Genomic DNA, 18,346 nt, shown 5'->3' on the forward strand with positions numbered 1-18,346 from the left:
GGTCCATTCCCGGCGAAGCGCTTGCTTGAGGTGATCGACAATTTGGTATTTTTTAGGGTCAACCTTGCTTTCTAAAATCCTCCAGACAAAATAGTCCAACGAATTGGTATCCGGAGATGATGGTGGCAATTTCGCGCTGGAAATGAAGCTAGGAACCTCATATTGTAAACAATCTTGGTTGGCGCGTGCTTAGTGCGATGGTGCTGAGTCCTGTTGGAATGTTCAAGATCTGCGGCAAAAATGTTTGCGTGCCCAAGGTTTTAATACATCCTCCAGAATATTTTCACAATAATATTCGGCATTTATTCTGATGCCACGGTCGATGAATACGAGCGGAGAGCGCCCATCGGCTGTTATGGCGGCCCACGCCATCACCCTAGCCGGCGCTTGAGTTCTGGTGGCCAACCGAAGGTGCTGAGTTCTGTTAGAATGTCCAAGGTCTGCGACCAGAATGTTTGGGTGCCCATGGCTTTAATACACTCTCCAGAATATTTTTGCGATAATATTCGGCATTTATTCTGATGCCACGGTCGATTAATACGAGCGGAGAGCGACCATCGGCTGTTATGGCGGCCCACACCATCACCATGGCCGGCACTTGAGTTCTGGTGGTCAGCCGAAGGTGCACATTTCCAGCTGACGTCTTTGGCAAGTAAACACGATCATTTTGTTTGTTTACAAACTTCCAACGAATGTTTTCTCATCGGAGAAAACCAAATTCGCCAGTTCACCACTCTCTTTAGCTCTTTTGAGTCTATTTTCTTCCTGTTGCGGTGTAAGTTCTTGCACTTTTTGGAATTGCAATGGCTTTACCCCGAGCTCATTTTCCAATATTTGCCGAATGGAATATTGAGATATGTTAAGCTTACGAGCCATTTTTCGGCCACTGCGACATGAGTTTCGATAAAATCGCTTCTTTACTTTTCGGACCATTTCTGCTGATGTTGCTGTTTTCTTCCGTCCACTTCCTTGACGTCGGGCTACGCTTTGTGTCAAGGTGAAGACCTATCTCGCGGAGCTTGCTACATTGCCTAAATGTGCAAGTCGAGTGGCACATAATTCCGACCACTTACTACCCCGAAATGTCGAGAAATGAACTAGCATAATCTGAAGAGAGATGTTCAACGATACAAAAAAAGGTCTATAGATCAGGAAGCCTTTTAGGCAGGTCTAAATAGCATTCATACTTATGCAGTCGATGATCTAGTTAACCATTAATTTCAGTCGAAGTTTTGTTTCAACTACGTTCTGGATGGTGTAGCCGTCTCAATTCGCATTGTGCGCGAACTGAGGCCCGTCTGCCTAGCGTGTGATACAGGCCTGCACAATATGCTGCATCTTTTTTTATTACCCTGACAAAACCAACTCACTCCAGAGGTTCTTTTCTACAGTATATAATATATTCTCCAACGAATATTTCTGAGAGTTGCAAATGGAATGACAAATTAAAATACGCTCCATTTTATGACGGAGATCATTAAAATTCTGCAAATATACATAATTGAATGAGTAGCTATATCAACAAATTTAATATTTCAAAATTTCCTCTTTTAACATATAAAAAATTAGTTTTTCTTTATTACTTTTACATTTTACAAAATTAATATAAATATACAAATTTTATGGTTTTCGTTTTATTTTTACTTTTAGTTTAGCATAAAAATTTGCTATAAAAATATATATGTGTATATATATAAAAACTTTGTATATGAATTTACATATTTATATTGTATATAACTAGGACATATTTATTACATAGTTTATTGTCTAAAATATCAAATAAAATGAAAAATATTTATATATTTATAAAAAATAACACACATGCATACATACATACAAAATTTGGCAAAACATTTGAGCATTACATATATAATTGCTTATATATTTCTTCTTTATAAAAAAAATATCATTAGTATGGTTAGTTTGTTTAGTTTTATTAAGGCGCCTTAGTGGTTAAGTTTAAAAAGTTCCTTGGGGACTTTTTGTTAAAAAATGTTACGTTTCTTTTTTTAATTTAAGACACTGGTTTTTTATTGTAGGCTTTGTTTTGTTATGAAAAAATAATCACAAAGTATTTCAAAAAAATTGAGGTGGACAACAGGCAAGTCAAACACTAGCAGGGGAGGAAAAGGCATTGGGATGTTATAGAATCTGTTTATGTTGGCAAAGATGAAAGTCATTGCAAAAATCATTCTATATTGTCAGACTTTGCATTTAGTTTGTACATGAGAAATACTTTTTGAATATCAAACAAAAATGTAAGAGTAGATAATTTCATATTTTCCAATACAACAGATTCCATAACAACCCTTTTAATGTAATTATTATGTTTACTCAAATATAAAACAACTTAAAGCTATGCTTATGTTTTTATAACAATAAAAAAAAACTAACATTAAAATTATCATAAAATTTTTAAATACAATTTCATTGTCAAGTTTACACACATAAAAAGTTTTCATTTAAAAGATTTACATGTTTTTAGATATAAAAATACATTTTGCATTTTTTTAGAAATATAATAGAAAAAAGATTTGGCATTAAATAATCACCCCTTGGCGGAAGATTCTCGTACAAAATCCACTTACAAGTTGGTGAAAAGAATAAATTCTAAAGAAAATATAATATTAAGTGGAAAGAGTATTTAGAATTATACGATTCACCGTTTATAGAAACGACTCACAATAAAACTCCTTAGATAATAAGAGAAAAAAGGGTTAGAAATGAAAAGAGCACATTTTATGCTCTAGCGAAAGAACACATTTTTATATGGGAGCTTATTCTTGTTCAAAAAAGGAAAAGGTAAGGCAAATCTAACAATTGAGATGGGAATATATACATAATATTTTAGGCGTTAGAAAAACATGTTAATAGATTTGCCGAGCTTCCTTTTGAAAATGTTTTGTCACATGTCTTCAAAAATCCCTTAGAAGTTGCTTCTTTCTCCATAGCGAAAAAAGATTCGGACCTTTATATAAAATTCTACAAAAAAAATAGCCCACTTTTTCTGGAATAGGAGGATGGATGCTATGTAAGAACCCTTCTTGATAACTCAGAGTTTTGTTCAATGTAGATTTTATCTCAAGTAATGTTAAACTCAGGTTTAACATGTTGAAACTTTTAAAACAAAAAAATATTCCTCCATACATCTTTAATTGAAAACGTACAATTAAAAGAATATTTTTTAATTTAGATCGTCAGGTAAGAGGAGCCAGCGCTAGTGTCAGTAATTTTTTATGAATGTAATAAGCAGAACGGAAGTGTTAGATCCATAACGTGTTGCTTGAAAAGATAGAGATTGTGTATCAAATATTCTGCAGGTGTTTCATGCTGCAAAACTAAAGACACCGACTCTTTAAAAAAAATAGATCTGGTAAGACTTCCGAGGCTATCTATACGTTTTTGCAGTATTATCTCCTAACAAGAGCATTACAGGATATTGTAGAGTTTTCTACTTATGTCAGACTAGAAAGAAATAAAGGTGAGAAAACATTTAATCTATTGGCTGAACAACAAGATAAAGGCATGTGAACCTCAGAACTTTCCCAAGAATCTTTCTTGGCTTAGCTTCTTCTAGTCACAAGCAGATGTCCAGAATGAACCCAGTGGGACAGAGGTGGACGAGTGGAGAGGCTGGCGTTTGCAGACGTTCGGTGTTTGATGCTGTGCAACCAAAGACACCGGCTCTTTGAATAATACGAGATAGAACGTCTTAGCTTCTCTTAAGATGTATATATCCAACTTTCACACCAAAACACGATGAAAGACAGGAGCCTACTGAATTGGATCGAACCCTACGAGGATCCCAAGAATCCAAGAATTCCCAAGAGTCTTTCTAAACTTAGCTTCTTCCAAACACAGGCGGATGTCCAGATTGAACCCAATGGGCCAGAGGTGTCCGAGTGCAGGGACTGGCGTTTGCACTAAGCTTGGTAATCATTTTGCGATAACACAAAACATTTGCACGGAAGAAGTTCTAAAATAAAAGGACCGCTTCTAAATCAATCTGATTTGGCTTTCAAAAGATAACCGATTAAAAAAAGGTTTGTTATTCCAAGCACGTAATTTTCCAAAATAAAATCTGACGACGCTATTTACAAAATTTACAAGCAGATTTCCTTCATTGGGTAATGGGTTATCACAACACAGAAGGGAACAGAGAGCAGAAGTATTTTCGGATAATGGTTCATAGTCTTCAGGTCTTTATGTAATGCCCCGTCCTTGATCACTTCGTTAGAGCATTGAGACCATGATAATATCGGACGACAGGTCATAACTATTTTCAGTACAAAATAAGTCTTTCACTTCATCCACTAGCTTCCAATAGTTTTTCCATTCAACTATCCTAATCAAATTTCCCATCCCAATTATATTTTCCCCAATTCTCAATTATCCACTTGACTATTATTGTTATTCTCCTTCTGTCGATACTTTGTCGAATATTTATAAAAATCGGACATTTCAAAAGGTTTTGTAACCTCTTTGTAGGGCTGAAAAGTGGCCGGTTGAACAACGGTGACATTTTTCGGTGATTCAACGCGAATATCTGGCGACAAAGCCGAGGCTGATGAGCCAGCAACACCACTCAACAAACCCGTTGTGGGAGATGCCGACGTTTGCAATGTACCCGATGTTGTAGCATTTATATAAAGTGGTGGTCTAGCCGGCGGCTTATTGGTATTACCCGTTGAGACGGGTAAAAATTTATACGCTATAGGAGTTTGAGGTGAGACAATTTCTATATTATAGGCTTGTGATATTGAGGGTGTGTTATTGTTATTATTTACTGGTGTTCCAGCAGTAGCCACTGCATCCATTTGATTTAGATACGATGTGGATTGACTTAATTTTGCGGCTTGGGCGGAATGCGCCAGCGGAGAATGAGAAGCTGCTGCTGCTGACATAGAATAATGCCTTGAGGTATTTAGAGAATGTGAAGAAAGTTTTGAACGTTGATGTCCCGTAGAGCTGGTATTGCTATTGTGATCTGTGTAGTTTTCTTCGTTTGGATGTTGTGCATGGCTGTGGTGATGATTTGTTTGTCTTATCACTGGTCCATCTAGGGACGACTCTAACCATTGTTTGGGTTTGGTTTTCTTTTGCGTCTCTGTGGAATATCCTGAATTTATGGAAATATCATCGAGGGGCTTAAAGGGTTTCACTTGGGTAACATGTGGCGGATGTTGATTGGAAGATCCCGGCGGTGGAGGCTGTATGGATGTATTGTAGTATTGATTATTATTCAACATATCACTGGAATATGATTTCATGTCGGCTGAAGTTGTCCCACTAGATGGGGGTAGATTTGTTTGAGATTTCCATCGTTGCTGTTGTTGTTGGTTTGCCTGTGATGTTGGTATTGTCATGTAGTCAACCGTTTCCATGGAAACATAGGATGGTGCCAACGATATGGCATCTATGGATGGAGTATTGACACGATTGGAAAGATTTGTTTGTGAAGTTAGGCGTTTGTCTCTTGACGGGTGTCCCATTAGCTGTTGCGGATGCTGCTGTGGTGAATTCATTGGCGATATATATTCTTTGATATTTTGACTGGACTTAATGAATCCCCCGCCGTCGTTGTGGGACACATGATGGGAAGTGGGTGACAGATAATATTTATCACATTGCACTATGACGGGCTGTTGCTGCTGAGCTTGTCTGTGTAGGGTGGCCACATTATTAGAGTTCAAAGAATATAATGAAATATTGTCCATATGTGATGCGATTGCTCCATGACCAGGGGGTGTCAAGAGTAGCTGTTGCTGTTGTTGATGATTGACATTTGAGCTTGCCGAGCTTTGGGTGTTGTAATTCATGTGATGTTGTTGTTGTTGCTGCTGAGAATGATTTGGAGATTGTTGTTGGGCATGGTGATGTGACTGCTGCTGCTGTGCTTGGACTTGGCCCTGGGGGAGTTGATTAGATTTAATATAGCGACCATATTGCTGCTGTTGTTGATGTAGCTGTTGCTGCACCGTCTTTTGTTGTTGCTGGGCAACTTGTTGATGCTGCTGCTGTTGTTGTGATCCACCAACCGATGCAGCTGATGAAGTGGTTGGTTGTGTCGGCTGCAGGGTGGTATAATAAAATTTCTGTGTGGCATATTGCAAATGTGGCATTAAAACCTGATGATGTTCAATGTGTTGTTTGAACAAATGTTGCTGTGGATGATGATAGTGTTGTTGTTTATAGAGATTATGATTTTGCATCAGTTGTTGTTGGTGTTCCATATAATGTTGCTGCCTTATCATTTGTAAGCTAGTAGCCGATTGTTGTGTGGTACCCGCCACAGTGGCCGAACGTTTTTTCAATGCCGATTTGGCATTATATTGCTGCTGTGCCTGTTGGGCATGTTGCATTGTCATCGCCGAGGAAGTGGAACCACTGACACCCCTTGCACCACCACCGCCGCTGGCTGCACCCTCTGAATGTGTCGATAAGTTATCCTGATGCGGATAATTGTCATATTCCGAAGAACGATTTGAGATTTCCGATTGTCTGCGATGCAAAACATTGTGATGTTGTTGATTTTCTTTGGCCGTTAGGGGTTTACGTCTCAGGATGGCCTCTTCACCACCACCACCAATACTACTACTGCCACCTGTAATTGTTGACTCGGTAGTTGCCTGCTCCTGTTTATATTGGGTATTCAGGCTATGTATGAACTCGTTGAAATTCATATATTCAAAATTGCCATTTAGAATTTCGGTCTCCTGCTTTTGCAACTGCTGCAGTAGCCAATTTTTCTCATTCAACAATTTTTCCAATTCCAATTTTCTTTGTTGCAGATTTTCCTTTTTCGCCTTGGCTTCATTGGGATGCATTTTGTTGGCGGCATTGGACGATGAAGTAGACGACGTATTGGCGGCACTTGCCCCATTATTATTGCTATTATTACCAGATTGTTGATTCAAACAACTACCGGCATTTGTGTTGTTGTTATTGTTTGTCTGCGTTGCTGACTGGGGCTGCTGTGTATTACGCGTTGTTGAACTGGCATTATCTTCATCATCATTTACCAAACTACTAGCCATATTTTGGGACTTTCTATTTGCAATTTTGCTTTGTTTGGAGTCTAAAGAGTCTGTATGATTTTGTGTTTTCAATTTCAAATGCATTTAGGTCGAGAGTGTGATTGTGTGGGTGGTGTAAGAATCTCTGTGAGATGTGTGGTTGGAAATGGAAATGATTTATTATCAAATCATGGCCGACAACATCAATGACGACGACAACAACAACACCACCAATGAATTTTTTGAGTTATGATACCCCTTGGGCCAGTTCATTGTCCTCATAATCCTTGCTTGTATCGACAACCCCAAAACTCATCTAACCTGCATTAGGCCCCCTGTCTGTTTTCTTTTGTTACCCTAGAAATAGAACAATGGAAGCAGCATTAAAGCTTTTGTATTTTGGGAAATTTGTGTGTTTCAATGTTAAATTTGTGGTTAGTTGGGAAAAGAACATGCAAATGAAAAGTGAAAGAAACCCGTTTACCATAATATGAAACAAACACCAATTGATTTAAGGTAAATAATATGATAACGATCTCGCCAAACAACGCTTATACACAGCAGCTTAATAATAATTTACAAGAATAAACTTAAATGCTATTTCACAACATATGGGGGAGGGACAATTTTGTAATGCAATGTTTCTTTAAGGATAGGCTTAATTTCAATTGGAAATGCTTACTTATAATACTTTTTAGTTTCTACGAAAATGTGGATGCTACGAAATTGGGTTTGTTTTTACACCGGATCTTGTAATTGAGATTTATATTTCCCACCTCCATGTGATGGTACTAATAATGATTTAAGAGTTTATATTTTAATACGGAATAGTGGTTTGAACTTTCAAATGGGTTTTTGGGTTTACGCAGGACTTCGCAATATGTGTTAAGAGGTAATGCTTCTGTATAGTTACTTTTGTGGACTTTTTAGTCACACGCCGCACGCAGGACTAAAATCTATCAGTTTATAACACTATACAAAGATTTTTAGAACCAATCTATATCAAATGGTGTAATGTGTGGAGAACATGGGAGGTCGGGCTATAGCCAGTGATTATATATCACCTAGGCATATTTTCGAATCACTGGACATATATGTACCCAACAAGGATACCAGGACCCGGAACACCACCTATTGTTGGTATAGCCGTCTATATTGATGGTTTGAAGATGGAAAGTGAAACGGGGACTGTAAATGCTTGGATATCCGGAGATCCTTTAATTGATTAATTAAACAATGAATGCAGCGTTTTTCAGGCAAAAATCTTCGATATCAGGAAAGTAATGGAGCTACTGGAAAATAGAATCAATGAACTGAATAGACCGGTGACTATATGTGTCGATAGTCAGGCGGCCTTGAAAGCTCTTAATTCTTTTACATTTAAATCTAAGCTGTTCTGGAATGCAGAAATGATCTGGAAAAGTTCAAGTCTTCTTTCAAACTTTGTTGGGTCCCCGGTCATTTTAACATATCTGGTAATGAATCAGCAGATGAATTGGCCAGACGCGGATCTTAATCAGTAGATCTGGTCTGTCGCTTCTTCCAAGTATTACACAAGCACTACCTTGTGGGATTCAAACAGAACTAGCTGTCTCCAAAAAACTATGACCAGTGATCTTCGAATGGAAGCGACGACACCGAATACTGCAGGCTTTGTCAGGACGAGGAGGAAGCCGAGTCGGTGGAGCACTTACTCTGTCACTGTCCAACTCTCTTTGGAGCTAGACAGAGGCTACTGGGTAAGCAAATTCTAACACATTTTTACTTCAAATAGGATGAAAACAATGGACCAGCAGGTCTCCGAGGTCTCAAACATCCAAGCATCCTTTAACCTAAACTAATGTGTGAACATTCTCTACTAGACCTCTTTTTGATATATTAGCACCCCAACAGCTATCAACATAATTCCAAACCTTGACGTATAATGGTACATTTTGATTTAAAGTTGAACAAAAAGCGTTAATTACTATGCAGTAACGTAATCGGCATTTGCAAACTTTAAATATTGTTAGAATAAGTGGCTCGAAATACCGAATATCGGGAGGTACCGTTACGTCTATAGGAAAAGGTGGACCGACGTTTTCTCTTTACTAACTTGAACTGCCTACTCAATTCGTTCGGACGATAACGTGATTAAAACTGATATAAACACAACGACGTACATCTCGAAACCGGAATGACAAAGCGAATATGCCCTTTATAGTATGGCGGGGGGATTCAAAAATTCGTAAATAGTCAAAAAGTGTCCTTATGTCCCTGCAGGCAATAGCCAACAATTATCTCTAAAACTTACTACATTATCGATGTATTGATATAGAACTTGAGAGTCATTAAGAGGTCAATTGATCTATCATACCTTTGTTAATAAAAAATCCAGCTTGGTAGATTAAAGCTATTTTTCGACTTAGCTGAAATTTTCATATATAGATATTTGTTAAAGAATATACTTCCCTTAGTATAACACACGATAATTCAATGAGTTGCGCCGCTAAGTCACTTCAATGTGTTCTAAACCTAGTATATGATTCTTAACACCTCCAGTAGTTATAAGTACATATTATGCCTAAGGAAAGGCTTAAATCAATATCATTTTGTCCCAATTTATCCTATTCGAAATTTGGTTGCTTGATTCAAAAATGAATCCTAGTTGTACAATCGTATCATAGCTGAGGCACATTTTCATCAAATCGGAAGAAATTATTCGTGGGAGCTATGCCTTAATTGTTTGTAATAGGCATATATAGGTGTTATAGCCAGATTTCTTACAACCAGATCTAACCGACAAACTTCTAACATTTATATGAAATTTTTCCTGAAGATTTTACGCAATCGGCAGCCATATCAAAAATGGAAAACATGCTGGTGTAGTCTGTAGCCACGAAACTTTAAAATTCATATCTACAATCCATGTGGTTTTTATTTTTGTGAGATTCCACGTGCTATTTTCTGATCATATGGTCCTCTAAATTTAAAAATAAATGTTCTGGGGAGAATTGGGTAGGTTTGGTAGGCAATTGAATTGCATCAGTAGAAATGCTACTCAGACCTATCTGATAAACTTCTTGATCTAGACAATATCTTATAACTATGGATCATGCAGGTCCTTCCTGACACACCAACGAGGATCTTTTCACCATACAATGCTTTGGATGACTTACGCTGTAACACCAAAGCATGCACTTTAACGAAAGCATATGCTTATGCTGACGACCAGCGTCAATAATGTTCCCTCGAGAATCTTATAGACTTATGCTCCTGGAGGATATGAGTTCCACTCATACCGTACAATCATCCTTGGGGAACTCACCGATTCCCTCGACGTGATTCGAACTTCTTGTGCTTGTGACGGCACTTCCGATTTTCTTGCAACTAATTAGTCTATATTCTGGAGAAAAAACTTTTCCGAAATTACAAGTGTATGAAATTACAAGTGTACCTGTGTTTGCCAAATGGTTTTTGTTGTCATATTCGTACGTATTTGGCATCGTTTTAAAAAAGTATTTGAATCCAAATATTTTTGATTTTGAAAATTAAAATTTTCTACCAGACTGTTCACAATTTATAACAACAGATCCTGTAAGGTATTTCAATTAATTTATCCGATTGTATGTCACTATTATGGAAGAATATAAAGATGTGTCTCTTAAAGAAACTTTTTGTGGACTTTCTAAAATAATTAGGTTTTTCTAATGGTAGTGGTCCGCGGAGGAATGTTTTCCTCATACACTGTTGGGAGGTTTAAATCAGCGCCAACAAAATATAAACATCTATCAAAAAGATTAAGGAGGAGATAAACCTTTTGGTATTTCCATTGTGAAAGCTTGTTGAAAAATAATTGAAAACAATTTGTTGTTCATCAATCGCACTTCCCAGTTTTGTTCATGTCGCTATAAACTATAGAGCCCCCACACACATATTGTGCTATAAATAATATCACAAATGTATTGGGAAGCAGATATGTACACAAACACTTGGTGTGCTTTTAATCAAAATATTTTGTTGGAGTTTCCTCTTTATCACAATTGTGGGAATGTAAACAAAAAAAGAAACAAGATTGCATTACCCAACACTGGCAAAGAAATGCATAAGCAATTAACCACGCCTTCCAACACTCAACGCTACATAAATTAATAAGATCTTTTTCGCTTATATGCACACCCCTACACAAAACAAAAAACTTATTAATAATAAACAACAACAAAAATAAGGCTTACCTCGTTTCTAAGTTAATAGATTTCGTTTCAAACAACAAGCTGGGCTTTTTTGTGCGATGACACCAACTTTAAAAATACATTATTGAGGAGGAAAACAACAACAGCAGAATAGCTAGCTTCAATACTGATTCTTGAAGTCATTCACACACGAACTGAATGCAGCAGCAGCAAACACACATTCAGACGCAAAGACATATCACAGCAGGTCGAAAATTAATGAAACTGTAAACATTTAAGGAAATCAATAAATGTTTAATAAACAATTCCAAGACTTTTTTAACAACATGAAAACTTTACCACTTTTTCTAATGACAGCTTGTTTCTGCTGCTGGCTAATGAAGTTTGTTGGTGGTGTTTTAATGGAAAATTAAATTTCTTTCTCACGCACACAAACACATTCATATACAATTTTGACATCAATTTCTTTTCTTAAAATTATAGCTTTTAGCGGATTTTTTTTACAATTTTATTAACTTTTCTTAATAAATGTTTAGTTTTAGAACTTGTTTTCGTTGTTACATTTCTATTCTTTATTCAAATCAAATAAATAAATGGTGATCAAATCAAGCGAACAGAAAAAACAATTATCAATTATTCGACCAAAACTAAAGAACTAAGCTGGGAGAAATTATTTGCGGCGTCCACAGGAAAATAGAACGACGCCGTCGTTATTGTCATGGAAACGAAGGGCGTATTTACATTACGGCGATAGTGCTGTTAGTGGGAAACGCAACGTAAAAATAAATTATAGAACTTATTAATTATTTTGAATATCAATCATTATTTTGTATGACATTTTGTTTCATTACAGGAAATGCAGAGGTGGGAATGCTAATTTGAAATGATCCATGGCAAAACCGGGTCTACTAAATATACTATAAAGAGGTATGCTAGAACTCCCGGCAGATTACAATTTTTTCTGACTGTGGCGACTTCTGGAAATTTTTAGCTCATTTCCAAAAGCTACAAGAATCTTTAGTTTTGAAATATTTTCAATGCCATAAAGAGAAAATCCTATATAGTAGTAAAAACTTTTACATTCTTGTGGAGAACTAGCCAGTGTGTTTTAACTCATTTTAAAAGTGAGTGTACCCACAACCATTAGATAAAAAACATTTTTAAATAAAAGTATATATATTCAAACGTGTTCCACGTTAATCTGACAATACCAACTGGAACCCATTACTAATAAACATATTTAGACCATTCCTATATGGACAGTTACAAACTCTTAATACAAAATTTGGAATAATTTCGTGAATTAATTTGACAAAAATCATAAAAATGCTGAACAGCATGAAATCCGTTATATGGCAGCTATACGATAACATGGACCGATATATCTCATTTTACTAACCAACATACTAACCGTTCTAGGAAAACTATTGTGTCAAATATCAATGTTGTATCGTGATTTCAACAGAGAGACAAACGAATATCATTAAATCCACAATAGAGTTTTATGCTGATCATGAATATACATATATACTCAATGGGATAAACACGAATATTTAGAGGTGTTGCAAACGGAATGACAAATTTAATATACCCTCCTTTCTAAGGTAGACAGTGCAGTATCATAAACAAACATAAACACAGCACCATTTTTTCCCCAAAAAGCAATAATTGTATTTTTGTTATGTTGTTAGTTTATTTTATTATTCATTAGATATTTAAAACGTACGTCACTCCGGGGAACAGAGTATTATGTTTAACCTTTATAACATTTTCAGGCTGAGCAATGGACATTAGCCTAAATCGCTTGCCGGATTTAATAATGTCGGTCATTTTAGAGATCTGAACACATAAACGATGTGGTCGTAAGTTTTACCTGGCAATTTGTGCTCCATTTGGCTCTTGTGTCTACGTCCTTTGGAACGGAGAAAAATTTACATTTACATTCAAACAATTTTTTTTTGCAAACCTTGCAGACTTTCAGGCTTAACTCTAGTTTAGTAAAAACTCTTCAATTTTTTCGAAATTTTTTCCAGTGGTAGGTATTTTTACCCTGATCCCTGGAAACTATTTTTTTCTTGGGGGACGGACCTGGGACCCCAGACCCGAAAGTCCGGGTTCAAGACCCCGACTCCAATTACCCGATATAGACAATATAAATATCATTGGAAAGCTTATGAAAAAGTTATAGTCAAATTATCGATTTTTTTTGACCCCGTTTTTTTTTAAATCCCCAAAAAGTCAAAAAAGGGTCAATTATGGGGGACAACACAATTGATGCCAAATTATAGCTGACACTCTTACTTTTCCAAAATGTCTACCTTTCTAATCTAAAAACAGCTGTTATTTTACCAGATGAAATGTCAAAATTCATGCTTGAGGCGAAAATATTTTCGCCTCGACAGAAGAATTTTGTGGCGAATACGTTTGTTGTCAATTTTGGATTGGAAAATGCAAATCTTACATATTCTCAATGTATATACTTTGAAATAAAAACTAGTTGTCTTTTTATGTATATTTTTCAATTTTTTTCTTTTCACAACAAATTTAAAATGGCCAACAAATTTTGTTTGTTTTGACGTTTGTTTTGGTTGCAGGGAATTCAAATATAATTGACAGATCGTTTGGTAATCAGCTGAGCTGGAAGGGGGACCTTATACTTGGATCATAGACGACCTAATAATTGGGCCATGTTTATGCAGAACAAATAGGAAACACAAGGTACGAAAAAGACCCACTCGCGTTGCCATCTTGGAAATTATTTATCCTCAATTAAGGAGGTCTGATTATGGAATGATTAACTTTTGTTTGAAAGTATAATTTTGCGGCAGCTAGCATAATTATGAAGATCGACAATATAGCGGCTTGCTTTACAATAATGTTGGTAGAAGATTTTCATCCCGACTTTTTAGTCGAATTGATATAAATTTCAATGCATTTTTTTTCAATTTTTTCAAATTTATACATTTGACAACATCTCATTGTCAAAATCTATATTCATAAATCAATTGTATACACACAAAATCAGAGATGGGAACTGTTTTTTATGCATTGAAAATTGACAAGGTAAATTACAGAAAATGCAAAGCTGGGAATGCTAATATGAATTTCATTATACCATGATAGCAGGTATCGTGAAGATTTTGTCAACAAATTTCAGCCGGTTAATCTGGGATTTGATCTCTAAAGACTGACTTAAAATAAAACTAAATTCGAGGACTGCACGAGTGCTTCCTTAAGATGAATGATTTAAAATATCTATTTTTTGTGTGTTTAAGCTTAAAACAAGATAAATAAAATTCGTCTTCCTAAGACATGAAACATACTTGCCTAGGAACGCTGAAAATAATAGATTATTATTTTTGTAAAATTTGCTACTCGTCACACGTAAGTATTTAAGATGTGAAAACAAATTTTATTTGAAAAATGACCAGTAAAAACGTAAAATTATGAAAGAAAAGTCTCTATCATGATCCAAGTATAAGGTCCCCCTTCCAGCTCAGCTGATTACCAAACGATCTGTCACTTAAATTTGAATTCGCCGCATCCAAAACAAACGTCAGACAAATGTCAAAACATGATTTTTACTGTTATGCGAAAAGATTTGTTTTGCCATTTTAAATTTGTTGTAAAGAGAAAAAGGAGAAAAAGAAAAACATACAGTGAGCCACATAAACGTTGCAATAAAGTAAATTTAATTTATAAAAAAGAAACTAATTTCTTTTTATTTTAAAAAATAGAAATGAGAATATGCAAGATTTGCAAAAAGAAAGAGGTGCCAGGGAAAAGTTCATTTTTTTCCGCCCCCAAGGACGAAAAAATGAGGGCAAAATGGAGTGAAATTTGTCAAGTGAAGTTTACATCCACATCACAGGTGTGTTCGAACCATTTTAATATGGAGCATGTGGTAAAATCCGGCAGCAAATATAGATTAGCAAATATAGGATGAGGGATTATGACAATATGTTATTCAATTTCTTAAACGCAATATTGGCTTATTTTTATTTATATTGTGAAAATAGAGCACACATTTTTAATATTATGGAAACGGCTTCCGATATGGATATGTCATTACAGGAATGTACAAAAAGTGTCTCCCAAGAAAATCCGACCAAAAATTGTAAAGACCAGGAAACACAGACTGAGTAATATGAAATAAGTTCCAATAAATTCATAATAATTTTAAGATTGTTGTAAATGTTTACAGTCCCGTCATTTTCGCAGCTGAAATGGACGCGTACCTAGAATTGATAAAGGAACTGCGAAATCAAAACAAGGAATTAAACAAAGAGCTCTTGCAAGCTAACCGGGGCCTTGATTCCTTGAAGAATATTTTTACGGACGGCCAGATGAAAAAATTAAAATGTGGCACAATGGCTAAATGGGAGTGGAAAGACATTTCCAGCGCAGTTTGTTTGCACGCGGCTGGCCCTAGAGCATATAGGCATCTTTACAACAAGGGATATCCTTTGCCCTGCACCTCAACGTTGTATCGATGGTGCAATAAAATATGTGTAAAGGAAGGAATCCTGTGGTCATCTGTTGAGTTCATGCGTCAAGTAAATTATATTTCGTTAGATGACAAAATATGTGTTTTGTCATTTGACGAAATGAAAGTTACGGAAACGTATGAGTACGACTTGCATAATGATATTGTACGGAAACCGGCAAATTATGTGCAGGTCGTAATGGCAATCGGGATTAAAAACTCGTGGAAGCAGCCAGTATTTTATGACTTTGACTGTAAGATGTCAAAGCAAATCCTACTACACCTGATATCGGCTCTGAATGAAGTAGGTTACCCTGTAGTGGCTGTTGTTTGTGATATGGGTCCAACCAATCGGAAGTTGTGGAAAGAGTTTGACATAACTTCAGGTAAAAACTTTTAAAAGACAGAAATGAAACATACACCACTGCACAAGTCATAAATGGTTGTTAATTTTCAGAGTCATCGATTTCTTACAGGAAAAATCAGACAACTCTGAAGCAATCGGTAATTAAAATGTTAACGTAAAGTTATTTTAAGTAATTAGCATTCTAATTTTGGTACAGCATGGTTTCATTTACATTTATTTTCATTCATTGCCATTAGTAATGCTTTTGTGGTTAATTGACTATTTTTTTAATATTACTTAAAAAGGGAAATATTGATTAAATAATGTAAGAATTTTCTATCTCATCCTATTTAGAAAAGCCATGGTTTCCACATCCAACTAATCCAGAAGAGAAAGTATTTACATTTGCGGATGTTCCTCACTTATTAAAACTCGTAAGGAACCACTTTCTCGATTCAGGCTTTGTTGTAAACAATAAAATTGTTACGTCCAAAACGTTGGTGGATTTGATGAAACACACAAACAAAACGGACACTTCAATAACCTTTAAATTGACTGAAGAACATCTTTCAGTCAAAGGCGCAGGTATACAGACAAATAACTTACATCGTAACGTTCACTAGAAACTTCAATTTCAGGACGACAAAAGGTGAAATTAGCGTGCCAGTTATTTTCACATACAACAGCAAATGCCATAAGAAGATGCTACTCATTAGGTATGGACATTTACAATGCAGTGGAAACAGCAGAATTCATTCAGCTAATAAACGACTGGTTCGATGTGCATAATGCGTCATCGAGTACGTTTGGTATAACTGGAAAGGTAAATTGGTACAATGTATTGGAATATTGTAACTTTCATTTAAATTTATAGGAGCCTTTTGGAAATAATTTGGAAAACCAAAACAATATTTTAGCCCGCATGAACAAACTAATGTCGGTTCCGATTATACCCAACAAAAAAACCATTGAATTCTTTCAAAAAGGAATACTTATTTCTAATAGTGCACTTCAAATGCTATATGAATACCTAAAAAAATATGATATTAAGTATATCCTTACAAGACGTCTGAACCAGGATATGTTGGAGCACTTCTTTGGGGCTATACGGAGCAAAGGTGGTCTCAATGATCACCCCACTCCGCAAGATTTTAAATATCGGATACGAAAATACATACTGGGTAATTTATATTGTGTTTCCTTTTTAATTTTCAAATAAATGAGAATGTATTGTCTTTTTAGCACGTAATACGGAATTGCTTTCTGGCACTGGTAACGTTGAAGGTGATGCTACGGAATGGATAAATGCAAGCTCGGACGACACGGCAATTTTTAATCAAAGTTTTTCGTACATAGGGCCTTCTCAAGATGATGGTTACGAGGAGGTTTTGACGCAGACACTAGAAGTCCCCGGTATAAGTGAAACGGATATTAGTGACATTGGTATTCTTCAGGAAGATGCTTTGGAATATATATCAGGATATATAATACGAAAGTTGAATCTTGAAGAATACGAATGTCACGAAAATTCGTTTACTTGGGTTGATCAGGTGTCAAAGGGGTCGCTAAAGAAACCATCAGAAGCTTTCCTTTCGCGTGTTAAAATGATGGAAATAAATTTTAACAAATTAAATGGGGGTACAATATCCTACTCATCTAATCTGCGAAAGCAGTTAATGGAGGAAAGCATCGGCATCGACTTGCCCACCCATGTTAAGGAATTATTTTTTAAATGCCGAATATATTTCCGCGTTCGCCACCTAAATAAGAGGCTTAAGGTCCAAAAAGCCAAACAAAGAATAATGGGCTACAAAAAGTTATTGAAAATCAATTTATAAAAATGTAAGTTCATATTAAAATTTATATTTTATAATCATCGATATTCTTACAATAATTTTTTATTTTTAGGCTTCACTATATTGTGGGTAATTGGCTAATTACGAAAGCCAATCACCATCACCATTATCTCTGGTAACCAAAGACTTTCCCAAATGTGATATTTATTTGATTAAATCAAAGCAAAACTAATTTTTAAAATGTACAATATTGTTAGTGGTACTTCCGATTTTGATAGCATATAAACTGGGAATTTCAAATATAAATATGGAATACATTACATTCATTCGGTGCTGTCTTACCTGAGCGTACAAATATGTTTTCTTATTTTATGGATATATCCAGTCCAGAAATTTCGTCACAAATTGCAGACGTAATTGAAGTTTGTCACGCAATCTGCTGAATATATATATTTTTGTACTAAATGTCATCCCCTTTTTTTTCTAATTTCATTGGAGTGGGACATTCACATCGTGTTTCAGAAAAATCC

General features: G+C 35.7%; 1 protein-coding gene and 1 long non-coding RNA gene across 3 annotated transcripts; one reads left to right on the top strand and one right to left on the bottom strand.

Annotated features, from left to right (window-relative positions):
- Window positions 1-1,897: 1,897 nt before the first annotated feature.
- LOC101896027 (putative uncharacterized protein DDB_G0282133) lies at window positions 1,898-11,852 on the bottom strand. Of its 2 annotated transcripts, none has more exons than XM_059129241.1 (3): window positions 11,528-11,852; window positions 11,231-11,382; window positions 1,898-7,373 (listed from the first exon to the last, which is right to left on the bottom strand). In XM_059129241.1, the coding sequence occupies exon 3, from the start codon at window positions 7,119-7,121 to the stop codon at window positions 4,386-4,388; it is 2,736 nt and encodes a 911-aa protein (XP_058985224.1). In that variant the 5' UTR covers window positions 7,122-7,373; window positions 11,231-11,382; window positions 11,528-11,852; the 3' UTR covers window positions 1,898-4,385. The 2 variants fall into 2 exon arrangements, with proteins under 2 accessions (XP_058985224.1, XP_005189271.2); XM_005189214.4 differs by having other exon boundaries at window positions 11,231-11,452.
- Window positions 11,853-15,935: 4,083 nt separating this feature from the next.
- Window positions 15,936-16,480, top strand: LOC131805742 (uncharacterized). Its single transcript, XR_009343802.1, has 3 exons — window positions 15,936-16,060; window positions 16,132-16,178; window positions 16,375-16,480. It is a non-coding gene; the product is annotated as an uncharacterized LOC131805742 (long non-coding RNA).
- The last annotated feature ends 1,866 nt before the right edge of the window (window positions 16,481-18,346 follow it).

The sequence above is a fragment of the Musca domestica genome, unplaced genomic scaffold (assembly GCF_030504385.1).
Source record: "Musca domestica strain aabys unplaced genomic scaffold, Musca_domestica.polishedcontigs.V.1.1 6, whole genome shotgun sequence".
Classification (NCBI taxonomy): Eukaryota; Metazoa; Arthropoda; class Insecta; order Diptera; family Muscidae; genus Musca; species Musca domestica.

What these genes read in the sequence shown, in the direction of transcription:
- LOC101896027 (XM_059129241.1), bottom strand. Translation starts at nt 7,121, where the DNA reads ATGCATTTGAAATTGAAAACACAAAATCATACAGACTCTTTAGACTCC.